The sequence below is a fragment of the Heloderma suspectum genome, chromosome 4 (assembly GCF_057233095.1).
Source record: "Heloderma suspectum isolate Gila_16-S chromosome 4, 16-S_ref, whole genome shotgun sequence".
Lineage (NCBI taxonomy): Eukaryota > Metazoa > Chordata > Lepidosauria > Squamata > Helodermatidae > Heloderma > Heloderma suspectum.
The window spans coordinates 252,610,613-252,628,736 of record NC_139461.1 but is presented as its reverse complement, the minus strand read 5'-3'; the positions used below and the strand labels follow the sequence as shown (position 1 = coordinate 252,628,736).

At 43.6% G+C, this 18,124-nt stretch overlaps 1 protein-coding gene across 1 annotated transcript in view; it reads right to left on the bottom strand.

The window, feature by feature from the left end:
* Nucleotides 1-18,124, bottom strand: part of MAPKAPK2 (MAPK activated protein kinase 2) — a 113,907-nt gene that overhangs the window by 11,621 nt on the left and 84,162 nt on the right. Inside the window, exons 2-4 of the mRNA XM_084853351.1 lie at nucleotides 6,731-6,870; nucleotides 5,530-5,594; nucleotides 3,437-3,516 (exon numbers count right to left, since the gene is read on the bottom strand). Coding sequence (XP_084709477.1) covers nucleotides 3,437-3,516; nucleotides 5,530-5,594; nucleotides 6,731-6,870 — 285 coding nt within the window. The remainder of the gene's footprint in view (nucleotides 1-3,436; nucleotides 3,517-5,529; nucleotides 5,595-6,730; nucleotides 6,871-18,124) is intronic.

Here is an 18,124-nt window from a genome sequence, read left to right as displayed (position 1 = left end):
CTATTCAACTAAGTTAATTCACAGACCTCAAGACATAGTGCAGATATACTGGCAAATGCAAAGCCAGCTTTAGAAAATCTTTTAGGTCATTATAATCATGGAGAAATGAATGTACCGCCATATTAAATCACAGATTTACAGAAAAATTGTGGCTTTGCCAATTGACCCTCCAAAATTAAGTATCTTGATTTTAAAAAAAAAACACACTGAAGTAAACATAGTCTCTGAAACAACTGTACCTGTTGGCCACAAGGCTCTTGACCTCAGTTTATTGAACTGAATGCTCACTAGTCATTTGCCTAGCTGATGTTATATAATGAGCTATGTAATGTGTAATGTTTGTTCATATCCCAATTACGCAGGAGTTGTAAAAAAAATGTCAGCACACAATGCTTTGGGACAGATGGAGTTGTGAACACAGGAGCTCAGCAGAGAACCACATGTAACCACAGGTGGACAGGAGCTCAGCAGAGAAGGGAGCAAGTAGGCAGCATTGTATGTATTGCTCAATTGTTAAGACAGTATGTGTGAATATTTGTCTGTGAGTGGCATGTTAATTATGTGCATGTGAGTATTTGAGTATTGTGAATGTGTGCATGCACACACACATGAGTGAGTGTGAATGACTGAGTGTGTCTGAGAGAGTAAAGGCAAAAGACACAGAGAAGCTACAGCCAAAAGACAAAACCCTGCACATCTGCAAATCTACCCAGGACTGTAGATGTGTGTATGTATGTATGTATTATTTCAGACAGCACTTCAAATGGTCAACATATGCTTTGCTACTTGGATATCAATAAAACAGACTAAGATCCAAAAAGACAGATGCATGTGTACAGTGTGGTATGGTGCCAGCATGGTGTAGTGGCTAGAGTGTTAGACTGGAACCTGGGAGATCCAGGTTCTAGTTCCCACTTGGCCATGGAAGCTCACTGGGCGACTTTGGGCCAGTCACAGACTCTCAGCCCAGCCTACCTCACAGGGTTGTTGTTGCGAGGCTATAATGGAGAGGAGGATTATGTACACAGCCTTGGGTTCCTTAAGGAGGAAAAAAGGCAGGATATAAATGTAATAAATAAATAAATAAATAAAACAGGAGAGAACCACATATGCACCTACAGCTCTGCTGTAGGCAGGCCTCTGTTCAGCTGAAAAAGCAGCAGCAAAGGCAGGGCTCACACTGTTCATGGGGTTCTTGTCTGTGCATGTATGCCCCTTCTTGATATCCTTAATCTATATAATATGAGGCTGTGCCTGTGCGCATATAATGATTAGAGCACATGCAGCAGAAGAGCCAAAGAGAAAGAGAATTCTAATCCCATTCCATAGCCTTTGAGCAAACGAGGACTTGGATTCCTGATGAACAAATCTCACTTAGGAGAGAAAATTCGCCCTGCCATGGACCAAATAAAGAATGGCATTACCTTGGGTGATGCAGAATTATGTAACAGGCAAGGAAGGGGAAGCTGCACCAAGCCCAATGTGTTGCCTCAGGGACTCTTTATTGTAACTATGACACTTAGAACTTTGTGGCCTCCTCCCACTCTAACAAGGAAGCTAAAAAAGCATGCTTTTGTCACCTGGGAATCTCTTCAGTTATGACAGAGCGCACAATTAGCCTGAATATCCTGGAGCAGTTCTAATCAAAAGGAACCATCAAACCAACTTAGAATTCTTCCAGGAATACATAAGCGTTCTCTAACTGTTCTGAACTTGTACACAGCAGCCGCACAACTGCTGTTGTACCATGTGGTTGCAATTCAGGTTCTGTTCACGTGAATGGCTTAGATGAAAGTTGCAGCCAGTGGTCACTCTTCCAGAGTGCCTGTCCATATGAACCACACACAGTTATAAGATATTTAAGCCAGGTAGGATACTTAACTTGAGCACGCTCCGGGAGAGAGCGCAGGACAGGAAGGCCTGGCGTGCTATGGTCCATGGGGTCACGAAGAGTCGGACACGACTGAACGACTGAACAACAACAGGATACTTAACCCAGAATAAACTGATCAATGTGTTCCCCTTCACAAATACCTTCCATGCATAGGCAAATGCATGGAGAACGAAGGCCTGTCATGTTGATTTTGATTTTCAAGATGCAGGAATAGTCCCACTGGATATGCCTTGGTCTTGATCTCCTTCACCAAAGGTGCTGAAATGCAGTCTTTGGAGGGGAGAATGACCAAGCCCAATCAAAGGCAACATAGATCTAATATTGTTTTTACAGCCTCAAGAGGTATCTCTGGTCCCACTGTTTTATGAGGCCTGTTCATCAAAGCATGGCCCTGCTTAGGCGACATATCACAATAACATCCCAATTCCCAGATCACGACTGGCTGGCATTAGGTCATCAATTTGCAGGATATGGAATGAGGCACATCAAAATAAACAATGGATTGGTGCCCAGTTAAATGGCTGGTTGACAGGGAAGCTAAACTGGATAAGATAAGATAATTATCTTATTCAAATAGTATCTCAAATAGGAGTGGCGTGGTGGCAAAAGATATGCCCTATTGGCAGACGAGGCGTGGGAGTGACAAATCGCTTTTAAGAGGGTTAGGCAATGTATTTATTTATAGCATTCTTGAATCGTCTTTCCACTCAATGAGTGCTTGAGGTAATTTACAATAACCACAAACACACACAAAAAAAAAAACAATTTCAAAAAAACTAAAACAAAACCAATAAAATACATAGCAATAAAACTTTCTAAACTCAAAGAGCAGCTTTCATCAATAAAAGCTCAGTGGACAGCGAAGTTTTAACCAGCCATCTTAAGGCCAATAACAAGGGAGCCAACCTAACCTCCCTGGGAAGGGAGTCCCATAACCAGGGTGCTGCCACACAAACGGATCTGCCTTGGGTCCCCACCAACCTCACCTCCCCAGGAGGCAGGGCATGCAACAGGGCCCCAGATGAAGAACATAGTTTCTGGATAGGTTCACATTAGAGGAGGCAGTCTCTCAGAAACCCTGCTCCTGAGCTATTTTATTTATTTATTTATTTATTTCATTTTATACCACCCAATAGCTAAAGCTGTCTTTGGGGCTTTATAGCTAAGAACCAGCACCTGGAAGAGTGCTTGGAAACAAATAGGAAGCCAGTTAAGCTGCTTCAAGATTTGTGCTAAATGATCTATAAAACACACACCAGAAAAAACACAGTTTCCAAACTAAGGAAGAGATGCAATGAAATAATCCAATTCTACACCCACCAAAGCACTATAAAAAGAGTTGAATCCCCACACACGCTGTGGTCCCAATCTGGCTCATTCCCCTTGTGCTGGTCATTTGTGGGGTTTTTTAAAAAAAATACAGCTACACGGGCCAAACATGACTAAATGCCATGCCTAATTTGGCCCCTAGGGATGCTTCCATTTGAGCAAAGTCTTTGGAAACAATTACTAGTGTGGTGTAGGCCTATTGGCAAATAGTACCTTAACATCCCGGTGTGCAATGTTGATTGAGTGTAAATACTGAATGGCTTCTCCGATGCTCTTCATGATTTCAGAAGCCTCTGAAGAAGATAAGAAAATAGATAGACCATTTTACTCAGGCAACACTCACCACACACACAGATTAAAAGGAGAGTAACAGAGAACAAAGACACAAAATTACTGGGCAAGTTTCAAAGCAGAAGTGAACATTACAAGGATTGCCCCTGAAAACAACAGTCTCATGTCATCTTCCCCGCTTCCCTTCCGTAATGTCTAAACAATTACTCCCTGCCTTGATACTGTTATGCTGCATGTTTCCCACACCTTTTTCCACACCATTTGTGGCTGCTGGAAGCAGCAGGAGAATGTAGTGCCATGTTCCTTACAATGACTTAGTTCAGATTACCCTCCAACCACCAGTGGTAAGCAGCCAGGTGTCCTCCAGATGTTTTAGACTACCACTATAATCCCTTACCACTGGCCATGCTGGTTAGGGCTGATGCGATTGTTTCCAAAATACTTGGAGGGCACCAGGTTGCCTACCTCTGGCAGTTTGGAGGATCAGAAACAAGTTCCAGGCTCATGTGATCCCCCTCACTCATGGTTTCCCTCTACATTTCATTTTTAGGACTACTCATGCCATGACATCCAGAATGGCAAACTATGTTAAGTACTTGCCCAGAATCAGAAAGCCACGATTCTAACCATGATTTCTGATTCTGCTTTATCCTGACTTGAAGTAGTGCTAAGCCAAAAGTTCTCACATCAGAATTTTTGGCTCAACATTCACCAGGGGATGGGGGGAGGGGTTGGCAGGTGATTCTGGGGGCAATTTGGGAGTGTGGGAAGTGAAATTTCTTAAGACATTCAGGGGCTTACCCTCAATGATAGTATGGGCAGCAGTCACTGATTATCTTTTTTTAAATGCTTTTTTTTTTTTGCTGCAGCCTGTGATGGTGGTGGCTGTACAGCTCTTTTTGGAGGCTGATGAGATACCAACTTTTCCTCCTGAGGATTCCCCAAACAAAGGGTTCTCTCAAGACATTCAGGATGGGGGGAGCAGTCACCAGTCTGGGGCACTGTGGAGGACAGAATGGCAACTGCAGCCAACAACCACCAATTAAAAAGACCTGCACTGCTGCTGCCACAAAAACTACGTTCTCCTGAACCTCTTAAGAAATGTTATCCCTCTTGAATAAATAAATAAATATGGATGTACCCTCCCAATTCATTGGCTGTGAATGGGGTGGCAAATTTCGGGGTGAGGGAGGGGGAAGGGAGCACATTCATTCTCAGCACTAATTGGGGGGCACGTACCAATCACAGTTTAGCAATTCAGGTATCAGGCAAGCCCTAGTTAGCACTAAACAGGAAAGCAAAAGGGGAGGCAGCAAGCGAGCCTCTGGCTCACTCACAATCCTCTGACTCAGAGGTGAGCCAAATGTGGACGGGGATCTAATGCTAGATCTCTGGATATTTTTTCAGTACTTCAGCAAGGGTTTCTCGACAAGAGCAAAGCAGCTTTTTTTTCTCTTATGAATCAGGTTGTTAGAATCCCTGATTTGTAGTAACTCAGATGTAGATTTGTACTTGTGTATGCAGGCCAACCCAGTGCATGGGCTCAAGGGGTGCCGTGGGTAATTGGTTCTGCCCTGATCCAAAGTATTGCTCCTGTCTCAACCCCCCTGTCCATCCCCCAGTTACCATTTTGCACCTGGCTCCTGCTGGTAGGGTTCTAGAAAAAAAAAAGTAGATCCAGCTAGGCTGAAGTCTGCCCACACCTGATCTAAATCATGGTTTGCAGGACTGTGGATAAACTGAGAAAGTACATCCTTTAGAACAGACTTCCCCCTCCAGATGTGTTGGTGTGAAACTCCCACCATTGCCAGCTAGCCTGACTGGCCATGCTGGCTGAAGCGATGATGGGAGTTGCTGTCCAACACACCTGGAGGTCACCAGGTTGGGGAAGACCATCTTAGAAACTGAACGCTTTTGTCTGAAGTCTTAAGGCTCTTCACACAGGTTCACAAGGCAAAATTATATGTAAAAAGCTTGTTGCCGAGTTTTAAGAAATCTACTGTATCTCTTCATACCTCTTTCTGTGAAAGCCTGGTCTCCTCTGTCTTGAATTCGACTGAAGAGTTCCCCTCCATCTAAACTGGAAGTCACAAACAAGTTCAGTTACAACATGACTCACTGCCTAGGCAAACCACAAGACTATGAACACATTTCCACTGCCGGGCCTCCGGCACATAGAATCACAGAATAGTAGGGTTGGAAGGGGCCTATAAGACCATAGTTCTTCTGGACCTTGTTTATGTCCATTTTAAGCTCTTTGAGGCTCACATTGCCTTAATAACAAAGAGTCTTGTGGCACCTTAAAGACTAACACATTTATTTGTTCTGGCACAAGCTTTTGTGGACACTGTCCACTTCATTAAATGCATGAAGTATTAACCTCAGACTGGCCAATCTATATACAGGTATAGATCGGGCACATATGTGTATATTATTGGCCAATTTGACATTGACACAGTGTATTTGCATGTGTGAATCAGTCCTTGAACACAAAGGGTTTCTGTTGTGTGTCGTTGTCCCCTGCCCCCCCAAAATGCCCACCCTGTGGCAATTTGGCTTTTAAAAAAGATTTCACTGGTGCCTATAGATGCTTTTTTTTAAAGCCCAACTGCTGTGTAGGGGTGGGAGTGGATGATTTTGGCGGGACGTCACAGTGCTCTCCCTCATCCAAGCACCCCTGTACATGGCAATTAGGCTTAAAAGAAAGTTTACTCTGGCACCTGTGTAAGCTTTTTAAAAAGCCTAATTGCTGTGCAGGGGAGTGTGAGGCCATCCCAGATCAAACACTACAGATGGGACACTGTGGGACAGATGGGAAGGCCCCATGGACCAGTTCTGGCCCATGGTCTGGAGATCCCCCACCCCTTCCTTAGAGAGTGCCAATCTGGCTTTTTACACCATGCAGGTGGGTTCAATTTAAAATGCGCTAGAAGTGTGCAAATCCCTGTATTTCCAGTAATGCTGGGTTCATTCCAAGTATTGCTATATTCGGAACATATCGACCTTATCCTGGAACTCCCTGCTGAGGAGACTAGGTTCGCTCCCTCTCTGCTGTCCTTCCGCCACCAGGCAAAGACCTTTTTATTCAAGCAGGCCTTTGACGTGTAAGCGGGTCAACAAGGCCGCCTCCAACGCTGCGATTCTCAAGTGCAAAGCTCCAAGCGAGCAGCGGTAAACCACATGGCTTGCTTTGTCCCACCAGTCAGCAACACTCACCATTCCATGACTATCAGGAGACATTTTCGACCCTGGTAAAGGTTTTCATAGACATCTATAATCTTCACAATATGAGGACACTGGGATGCCCTCCAGTGGAGTTCCACCTCCCTGCGAGCTTTTGGACAGTCTTGCAGCATCTAGAAAAGGGAAATCAAAAGGAAGTCTGAGCTGTTTTCCCTGCTTTGCTTTGGCTAACAATCATCATCTTACCAGGAATCACTACCCACAGGGTACTGCAGGAGAGAATCTGCTTCATGAGAAGTTTCCCCTCCAAATCTGGATTTCACACAATCCGTGACAAGAATATAGCATGCTGTACAAAATTTTTTCATTTGTCATGTTCTCAACTGTGAGGCAGATCATAATTCCATTTTAGAGACTGAGATCTGAGGCAGAAAGAATGTGACTTACCTGAGGCCAAGTTATGAGTGCACAGCTGAGAAGGTATTTGAACACAGGTCTCTTGAGTTTGAGGATAACACTAGCTATTGCAGGGGTGGGTAACCTGTGGTCCTGCAGATGCTGTTGGACTCCAACTCTCATCATCCCTGACCATTGGGGCTGATGGGAGTTGTAGTCCAATAACATCTGGAGAGCCACACATTCCCCTTCCCTGAGCACTTAGATAATATTGGCTCTGTGAACCCAATGTACTTAAGAGCCCATTTTGTATTTACTTCATTTATTACCTATTACTATATTTATATAGCCACTCCATAACACAAAATCTCTGAGTGCCTCACAAACAAATACAACATTGGAAATGCAGTATAAAACAATTCAAACTATTAAAATGAAAACTGAAACATGGATTTTAAACGGAGAGACTCACACATACATGTATGTTATGTGATCTCTGACTGATAGCTGAATGTGTTAGCTGTCCCCATGGATATATTGAATATGACACAACAGGAAACCTCGTTTTGACTGATATATATTGGCTATTTCACAAATACACATCAAGTGATGAACATAAAATGTGTGAACAGAGTTCAGTTGTTCATACTGAATATTCTGTCATATTTATATTTTTCTCACTTTTTCCCAGGAGATTTAGGATAGGTTATTGTATGCTCTTTCTTTGTCTGCCTCAAACAACTACCACAAAAGGTGAAACACACTCAAATGCCACCCCAAGAGCTTCACAGACAAGCAGGGATTTGAACCCATCTATCAGCAGACACGTGTACTATAAAGGCTAAAATAACATCCAGAGGAGGCACATAAAACAATCAAATATGCCATCTAGTGGTAGATGAGCGCAACCCATATTTCTTGGTTTGCCAGGGGCTCCAGATGCAGGATGTTGGCGGTTAAGTGGTTATATCAGGTATGCAAATTCCAGTATGAATGTAATCTGAGAAATCAGTGAAGCAAACTGTTAGATTACTGATAAGGATGTATCAAACAAACATTTAGCAAACAGAGATGCCCTATTTGTAAAATTAAATAACAAGAGGAAAAATATTAAACTCATTAGCAACTAGGGTGGTCAGATGCAAAAGAGGACAGGACTCCTACACCTTCAAGAGTAGCTTGTCAGGGAAGTTACCCCTGCTGCAGTTTCCTCTTTTACACAACTACTAAAGGTGCAAGAACCCTGTCTACTGTTCCATTGGGCCATCCTAATGACCAAATGTAAAAGCAACCAAACCCACTAGAGAAAAGCCATACTGCAACTATGGAATAGTTTCATTTGCATTAGGAACAGGGCAATACTGACAGAAAATAAAGTGACTTGATACTTCCTGGCTTAATCCCTAAACATCAGAAAGCTGAACATCGCTGTGACCTGGTTCTCAGGTAAAGACAGCCCATGGGTTAAATAACCCATGGGCTGTCATGCATGAGTGGGGAAGAGCAGATGCACTGCCTGTAGCATGCCCACCACTTCCGTTTTTACTTCGCAACCCATGATCAGCTCCTTCGTAGTTCACTGAGTGTGTCATCTGAACTCAGACCGCTGGAGTTAACCTATAGTTTGTTGTTGGGTTAACACTCCAGGTTTGGACAACATGCTAAGAAACCTATGAAGGAGCCAATCATGGATTGCTGAGGAAGTGGCGGGCCCATGGGAGGCAGCACATCTGCTCTCTCCTGCTGGTGCATGCATGACAGCCCATGGGTTGTTTAACCCATGGGCTGTCATTATGTGTGAACTGGTCCACTGAGTGCTTTTGGCTCTGTCTGCACCAGATCTGCAAAGATGTTTATTGCCAGTCAGAATGACGATAAGGTAATGCCAGGGGTTATTTTGGGAAGGATTCAACGGTGCTCTCCTGTGAGTGCTACAGAACCACTGCTTGAGCAATGTAACTATCACACAGGGAAAAGCAGCAATTTGCTGCCAAAACTTGATGGCAGCCTCAAACGTTGGTGGGAAATCGCCAGTTTTCCCAAATACGCTACTTACATCATGCAAGCAGTGGTTTATGCTAGCACAATGGCAGTGGTGGGGCTCCACTGGATACTGTAACTTGTTACTGGATCACCATCAGAAGCTGGATACTGGGGCAAAGATCAAGTGAAAAAGAGGGCCAAGGGTGAAACTCCCTCTTTTATACAACTATGAAAAGTTGAGGAGTCCTGCCCCCTTTTTCACCTGGCCATGGTAGGTTCCACTCTTTATGCCGTAAGTGAATGTTGCGTCACAAAACTTAAATGAGATCTTTCTATTCCCTGGACAACAGATGTTCCTGTCGAACATCAGAGGACGTTTGTGGGCTTGAGAGAAGCAAACCCCAATGGTCCAATTCTGACCATGCTGAGTAAGCCCATGGGCAAGGGCCCACTTGATGAACCCTAAGTTAATTGGCCAAACTATATATCTATACTTTGATGGGAAGCAGGAATATTTCATCCTTCACTCTGGACTGCTCCTTTAAAGCTAATGCTCAAATTGTAGGAGTCCAGTAGGGTCCCAGCCCCCTTAGCTACCAAAAATGGATTTGGCTAAAATTGGGCAGGGGGAGTCAAGGTGCTGGCTTGTGGATTTCATTAAAGCCCCCTGCCCCAAATTTCCCCCCATAATTTAAGCACTGCTTCAAAATCTGAAGATTGGCAAGGCTTTTCAGTACAATGCTCTCTGCCCATTTGTTCAGAAAACTAGTGGCTGCACAAAGGACAAGGAGCAGAGGCCAAACATTGCTAATGGAAGAATTCAATACTGGACACTCACAGACAGCAAGAAAATCCCTTGATACAGCAATGATCTGTAGTGCAGATCATCAATGAAATCACCTCTTGCCTTTGGGAAAACTTCATTACAGGTCCTTTAGTGCCACCTAGTGGTAAAGATAATCCCACATGTTTGATGCACCCCGAAGGACAACATAACCTAGCCTTCTCCTTAAATTAACACTATTGGTGTCAGATTAGAACTTGGGAAGTCTCGGTTCAAATCCCTACTCAGCTACTCCCTACTCACTTACAGCACAATCCTATATGTGTCTAGGGAGTGTGAACTGTTTAGGGATTTTAATATCTTAAGAGGAATAAAAGTATTATAATAAATAAAGTAAATAAAATGTCTACTCAGAAGTAACTACCACTGAGCCATAGCATGAGGAACTTCATCAGGAGGGCTTTAAACTGAATCCTACGGGGAAGGGAGATGTAAAGTTGGGGGTAACAATGGATGAAGGCTCATGCACTGCAACGGAGAGAACAGCTCTAATAGCACCCAATAATAGTCTTCACAAACATGTAGGAAGAAAGCCAGACCATGAAGCACATGGTCTTCGATGTCTATATACTAATGCCCAGAGTATGGGAAACAAACAGAACAAACTTGAACTCTTAATACAGGAGGGAAATTTTGACTTGATAGGTGAAACTGAAACTTGGTGGGATGATTCCCATGACCGGAATACAGCAATTAAAGGATATAATTTGTTCAGAAAGAACAGAAGGAACAGAAAGAGAGGTGGAGTTGCACTATATGTTAACAATACGTATCTCTGCACAGAAATACAGGAGGATGAGGTTGGTAGCCCCATCGAGAGCATCTGGGTTAAAATAAATGGAGCACAGGATAAACGGAACATGGTGGTTGGAGTCTACTACTGGCCACCAAATCAAGGAGAAGATGAGGATGAAACTTTTGAAAAGCAAAATGCCAATGTTTCACGGAATCATGATGTAGTAGTAATAGGGGACTTCAATTTCCCCAATATTTGTTGGGAGAAAAATTCTGCAAAACATGGCCCCTCCAAGAAATTCCTGACTTGTGTTGCTGAAAACTCTGGGGGAAAGTGACCATGTTATCCTTGAGTTCTTGGTTCTAAAGGAAGCAAAAGCCGAGTGTAGCCAAACGTGTACCCTGCTGGATTTTAAGAAAGCCAATTTTAATAAACTCGGAACAATGATCAGTAAGGTCCCATGGCAAGCGACTCTAATGAGAAAAGGAGTCCAAGATGGGTGGGATTTTTAAAAAAAAGAAATTCTAAAGGCACAATTACAAACAATTCCAACAAGAAAAAAAAGGCGGAAGACAACAGAAGAAGCCAATGTAACGACAATCCACGATTCAACAAACCATGATTAAGTGACAGCCTATACCCAATCCGTACTCTGGGTTGTTGTTATATGCAAACCAGGTCCATGCCTCAGCCTCTGAATGGAAACATTTTCATCTTCTCCAGCAGGAGGAGCCCATTGCTTCAAACACTACTGTTTCCTTTCTTTCTCCTAGGAAATGTTTGTCAGCTCAGCAAGCCCTCCTCCTCCCCATTACATTTCTGTGTGGCTAACAGTCTATTACCCTGTATGGAAGCATAAACAAGACAGTGTTAATTACACATGGCAGGCTTGTAAATACTGAGCATCAAGGTGTCAAAATTTGAAGCTGTTGTCATCTGTCTGATGGAACCCGGATTGGATGCAAATCTCTTTGCGACTGTATCTAAGCTCTCCGTGTATTTTGCCTTTCCATTTTCTAGCAGCAACCCACAGAAAGACAGTTTGATAAATCTGTCATAAGGCAGGAGAAGCCCTCACCCCCTTAAAGAGAAGTGCCTTCATAAACACCCTGAATTTAAATCCTTTGACCAATATCAACATTTGACATGCAAAATTGGCATAAATTGTCAGCCAGCAACCATGGCTTCCCCTTCTGCATAGAATATAGCAGGCTTCCACCACCTGGTGCCCTCCTGATGTATTGGATTACAACTCCCATCAGCTCCAACCAGCATGGCCAATGATCAGGAGTCCTGGGAGTTGTAGCCCAACACATCTGAAGGGACCAGGTTGGCCAAGGCTGGAATATAGTGTTAAACTGGGGGAAAGCCCATAGATGCCAGTTAGAGAAGACTAAACTGGGGTAGATGGAGCAAGGTTTTGCCTCATATATTTTTATTTAGTTGTTACATTTATGTCCCGCCTTTCCTTCAAGAAGCCCAAGGTGGTGTACATGATCCCCCTCCTCTCGTAAGAACATAAGAAGAACCATGCTGGCTCGGTCCATCTAGTCCTGCACTCTGTTCACATAGTGGCCAACCAGCTGCCTGTGGGAAGCACACGCATAGAACTGGCATGCAAGAGCATCCCCCCGTTCATGTTCCCCAGCAACTGGTATAGGTAGGCATACTGCATCTGATACTAGAGGTAGCATAAAACCATCAGGACTATTAGCCACTGATGGCCTTATCCTACAAGAATCTGTCTCATTCCCTTTAAAGCCATCCACGTTGGTGGCCATTGCGATATCTCGTGGTACTGAATATCATAGTTTAAATATCCGTTTCATCCTCACAACGATCCTGCGAGCTAGGTTAGGTTGAAAGCCAGTAACTGGCTCAAAGTCACCTATTGAGCTTCATAGCCAAGTGGGGATTAGAACCCAGGTCTCCCAAGTCCCACTCCAGCACTCTAACCACTATGTGACACTAGCTCTCCAGCTTTATATGTTCATATGGAAATTATCCACTGTTTCTGGATTTGGGGGTTAAAAAGAAAAGCCCTTCAAACAAAGAAAAATTAATTCCCTACTATTATCTTTATGACCCTAAATAGTAGTGTTTCCAACCTCTCTTTGATTACGTACATCCAAATCTGTAAAAGGTAGATTTAATTAGAGGATTTCATTAAGTATGTATTTTGGTGCCCAAGTCAGAAATCTAATGGGACAACAAGCACTTATCTTAGCTTCTCAGGACACAAAATGATAAGGCATTTACTTCAACGAGAAATGGTCATAAACAGCTGGAGAGTCTCCAGCCTAAAATATCAGGAGACTAGGTACAATGTTATAGCAGCATGCATCACAAACTCATGTCCAGCAATGGGTAAAATTAAAGAAATGGTTACGGTCAGCCAACTCCCCCCCACCGCCACCATTTTACGTCAGTGAGAATGCTGCCCATCCCCAGTTCCATCAACACATGAACCCCTTGGACATTATCGTACAATCCAACAATGTGCAGCTTATTTCCTTGGCAAGAACCGTTCTCAAGGAACTGCGTCATCTCTAGCACCTAAGCTTATGTGCTGTCAAAGGGATTTTATGTTCACACCAGGATAGCCTTAGCCAGAAAACTGCCAAGGAGTATTTCAGTGTTAGGTTTGACTGGCAGCAAAGGCTTACTTCTCACTAAGGCAGCAAACCTGTGCATGGGCCATACAGACTGCAAGTGGTAGGGACTCACATGATTGAATGTTCCTCTATCCCAAAATAAATACATAAATAAATTAAATCCCTCCACATAGAAAACTAGCATGTCAGGGAGCAGAGTTCTAGCCTAGCTAGTTCTCTACTGCAAGGATGGGCAGAACATAGATCTGCATCTACTAGTAGATTTCTGGGTGATTTGTAAGAGATCGACAAGGATATCTGATTCATTATGTAACAATAGGAACAATAAAATAACTCCCCCACCACAATGTTAAGTTATACTGCTGAAATGAAGAAAGTTTGGGATAACCAGGAGTGGATTTTTGTGTGTTAGGAGTGAGAGCTATATTCAGTTCTGATACCCAAAACAAATTCCTGGGCTCAGAGGGCGGTATCCAACAGGGCTACTCTGCATCCACTGGTTCCGTTGCACTTACAGGACCCGCTGCTTGCACAATGGGGTTTTTGCACTTCCAGAAATAACCCGATAAATGAATGGCAATGCTCATTTCCGGATCAGGGTAGGTCAGCGGAGCTCCCTTCTGCAAGCTCTGCTGACCAGCTACATCCTGGAAACGAGCATTTTCACTCATTTAGGGCTATTCTTAGGACCACAAAAGCCTGGTTGCAGAAGTGGTGGATCCCCCAAGTGCATGGGAACAATAGGATACTACCCAGAATTCTTTAATTCTAAGTGTATGTCTTTTGCGCCAGGCTTCAGTTGGTGGATCTTGAGATTCTAGCAAATGCATACCCACATCCGTACTCCCCCCCCCCACTGACTAACGTATGAAAATTTGCATTTTCCAAAAATATGCATTTTAAAAGCGCAGATTTTTCTAAAGTACACATTTTGCAAACAAGCATCACAAGCTCGGGATTGTGTGAGCTTTGCCCACGGGCATTCACACTTGGAGATGCGAATGAGGCAAGTTCTGATCTTGAAATGAAATTCTCCTATATCCCTAGGCTGCAAATGCTGTTACAGTGCTAACTTCACAGTGGATGGGGGGCAAGGAGATAGGACAACTGCATTCTACTGTTGACTGAATGGCAGTGCCGCCTTTTGAAGTCATAGTTAAAGCCTCAAATGCTTAGTTAAAAAATTACTCCACTCAAAGCAGATAAAGAGGCTTCCCTGGAGCCCCAACTGCAACCAGCAATGCCAGACCAACAAGTCTATGACAGCTTGCGGAAAGAATGCAGCACGTGGCCAGTGGAGTATGTCTGTGATAAAGCCAGCCACCAGGCATGCACTCGGCATAGGGTCAAGAGAGGGAGAAAGCAGGGCGCTGGCTGCAGCAAGGCACAGTTCCAACGCTGTCAAAACCTGTGCACTGCGCGTGTGGGGGGACAGGAAGGCTGTACACCAATAAAGCCACTGGGACTGTGAAATACTTCATGGGCCAGTGAGGCAGAGTTCTTTGCTGCAAATGAAAACGGGCAAAGAAAGGGAAAGCTGCTTAGGATCTAGACTTTATTCAGATTACCAAGGGATGCATGCCTGAATGGCATTTAATCTGTTGTGCAATAATCCCCCAAAGCCCCCATTCAAAGACTGTAGTGTGATATCCAGGGTCTTGCATTCTTTTCAATATAAAAATAAAATATTCAGGCAATAGAAATGATGTGCCAAGAAAATCTGCAACTTGCGTAAATTCTGCACAAAAATACAAGCCTTCTAAAAAATACTAGCAGGCTTCAATTTTTAATGCAAATACTTTATTCTGATTCTGCTAATCATAGGGCAGTGTACAAAGTCATGCAGGGCACTAATCTCAAGAAATCTCATTTAGCTATGCCTGTAGCTTCCCAGCATATCTTCACAGCCATAAAGGCTAATAACTGGGTTTGGGATTTTTAACAAAATGGAAGCTGGATTTCTCAGGCAGCTGGATTCTGCCCTGTGGATGGTGAGTGCCCCGTGGTCCTGCACACTGCGCTGACTTGCCAAACTGGAGATGAACGTCTGTTTCTTACATCATAGGTGTGTGTTTCCCACAGCAATGGACAAGTATCTATTGGAACACAGGCAAAGAGGGAGGAGAAAGAGCTAGAAGTATTGCAGGAACAGTGGTCCCTTTCATGAGAAATTGGTTAATGATCTAGCCCTGTTTAACCTAGAAAAAAGAAAATAAAAAACAAAGAAGTAATAGGATTACATTCTATAAATACACCTAAATGCCAACACAGGAGTGAGTTAAATTATTTTTTAGGTAAAGGATGACAATGATACAAGGGCTAATGCTCATAAACCTGCCATGGTATTTGTTTTCCCATCAAGTATGATAGCATGTGCCTGAAGATGAGCAGCTGAGAATCAAGCAGTAGCAGCTCAGCACCAGCATAACATTGAACTCCATTTCTTGGGCAAGAAAACCACAGCAAAGCACTAGGGCCGCTGCATTCCAGACTCTCTTTTAAGCCTTCCGGGTTCCTCAGCCACAGTGATTAATGAATTAACCCATGACTTGCTGGGCATGAATGGGAGCAACCAAGTGCGCTACCTCCAGTGTGCTCCTCAGTTCTGCTTTCTGTAAACAACGTACGATTGCCCTGTTTGTAGGCTGTGAGTGCAACGTCCAAACCTGGATACTCTGGGTTGTTTAGAGTTAACCCAAGAACAAATTGTAGGTCTTCCCTTGTAGGGCAACACAGCAGCACTACAGTAATTGTCTCCTGTCACCCCTCTCCTCCAGAGTTACAGGTCCCAATGATCAGCTGCCATTGCACAGCATCAGTGGAGGAGGATCCTAGGTGAGCGGAACAGAAAATAGTTGCATTGCTTTGATGACGCAAATGTATCTTTGGGAAGGGGGATTAATGTGTTTATGGAAGGATTAGGAATGAGTGAACCTCACAAAGTCTGGTCCGGGGGGGGGGGGCTCCTGCTGCAAGGAAATCTGGGCTGCTTGGGCTCATGGGATTTCCCCAGAGCCCTGCGTGCGTGCGTCAGATTTTGCAGGGTGCCTTCCCGGTTTTAAAAAGGCAATGTCCGTGAATGGCGGCCATTTGCGGACCTTGTGAAAATTGCTGTAAATTGCGTATTTTACATCATTTGCGGCCATAAAGCACTTACATCTACATAAATTGCAGCTGTGAACAGCCACAAATGGTGTAAAATACGCAATTTACGGCCATGATTTTCCCAAGGTCTGCAAATGGCAGCTGCCATTTGCGGACCTAGTCTTTTTAAAACTGGAAGCCATCCTGTGCAGAGTCTGGCACGCACGGAGGTAAGGGGAGCTGGTCCGCTGTGGACCCGACCGGTCAGATTCATGGGAATTCGGCCTTCTTTGAGTTCGCAGCAGATTTCTCCAGCATCCTTAGGAAGAATATAATATAGTGGGCTGGAATCTATTATTTTTGGCTGTGCTTTTATCTGACTTTGCACTTCTAGGATCTTTGAATTGCACATAGGATTTACAAGCCTTAAAACAAGCAAATTTAATCTCATGCAGCCCCTGTGAATATGATAAACAGGGTGTTACCTCAAAACAGTTCTAAATCTGATATGGAAACAGGAAACACCGACACTATAAAAAGCAAAGGAAATAATAAAGTCATAAGAGGCTAGAGGAAGTCTTTGCCTAGCCTCCCATGAACAGCCTGTGAAACTGGGAGATCCCCAGGCCATCGACCCCAAAAGTATGACCTTCGAGTCTGAAGGCCATGCTATTGAAATAATACTCTTGCTATTAATAGTGCCCATGCCAAAGCTTACTGCTTGGTCTTCCAGGCTTTTGAACATGGGGGTGGGGCTCTTATTAAGGGGACAAGGTTTTCTCAATGGAAAAGTGTCTCAACTATATTTAAAGCCTTTTTTCCTCTAAGAAACTAATAGAGTAGCCTCTCTACAAACACTCCATTCTCCTAAGCCCAGTGATGCCCTTCTGTCACGTATCACTGGAAAACCCTGATGTGCCCTAGATTCTTCGTACTGATTAAGCATGGAGGAGATATCTCCTGTTGACTAGAGCGGAACAGAATAATCAGCCAGCAGTGCTTCTCTCTAGTGGCTGAGACCAACGGGGGCTTTTTTCCTTTTTCCTTTTTTCTTTTTACTATTGATAACGGCCATATAGGGGACAATTTGGCCGGGGGGGGGGGGAGGTTGCAGCCAGGGAAGGAAAGCTTAATCTTCCCCTGTCCACATGCTGTGATCCTGATCTGGATCATTCTCTGCAGTTACTTTTGAGTAAAATAAAAACAGAAAGCGAGCTGCACACTACGTATTTAACGTAGTCTGGCCCTGAGTTGTAGGAAATTAATGCTTTACAATAACTCCCGGCCAGCCACTTGCAACTGAACAGAATATTTGTTGCCACCTACATTGACTGTCAAGTTTACTTCAGCTTTGACAAGCTTAAGTTTTAAAATGGAATAAGATGGAAATTGAGGCAAACATACCTGAGAACAAGAAGAATGTCTTAGGGTACAATCCATGCTGGCTGGGAAATGCTGGGAGCTGTAGGACTTCTTTGCGTCTACACATGCATATGATTGTGTCCTAAATTATATAACAACCCCTTCCAAATGATCACTATGCTTTCTCCCAAATGAAAAAAAAATATTTTTCCAAAAAGGGAGCTTGCTACATGCCTTTTATTTTTATTTATAAATACATACTCCCTTCTTCAGACTATATTTTATTTCAAGAGCATGACAGTTCCATAAAACATATAAGAGTGATAGCTGTCTTGAGTGCCATTTTTGGTAGAAAGGGGTGGGGGTACAAGTCAAATAAATAAATAATATAGCTCCATGGTATCTTA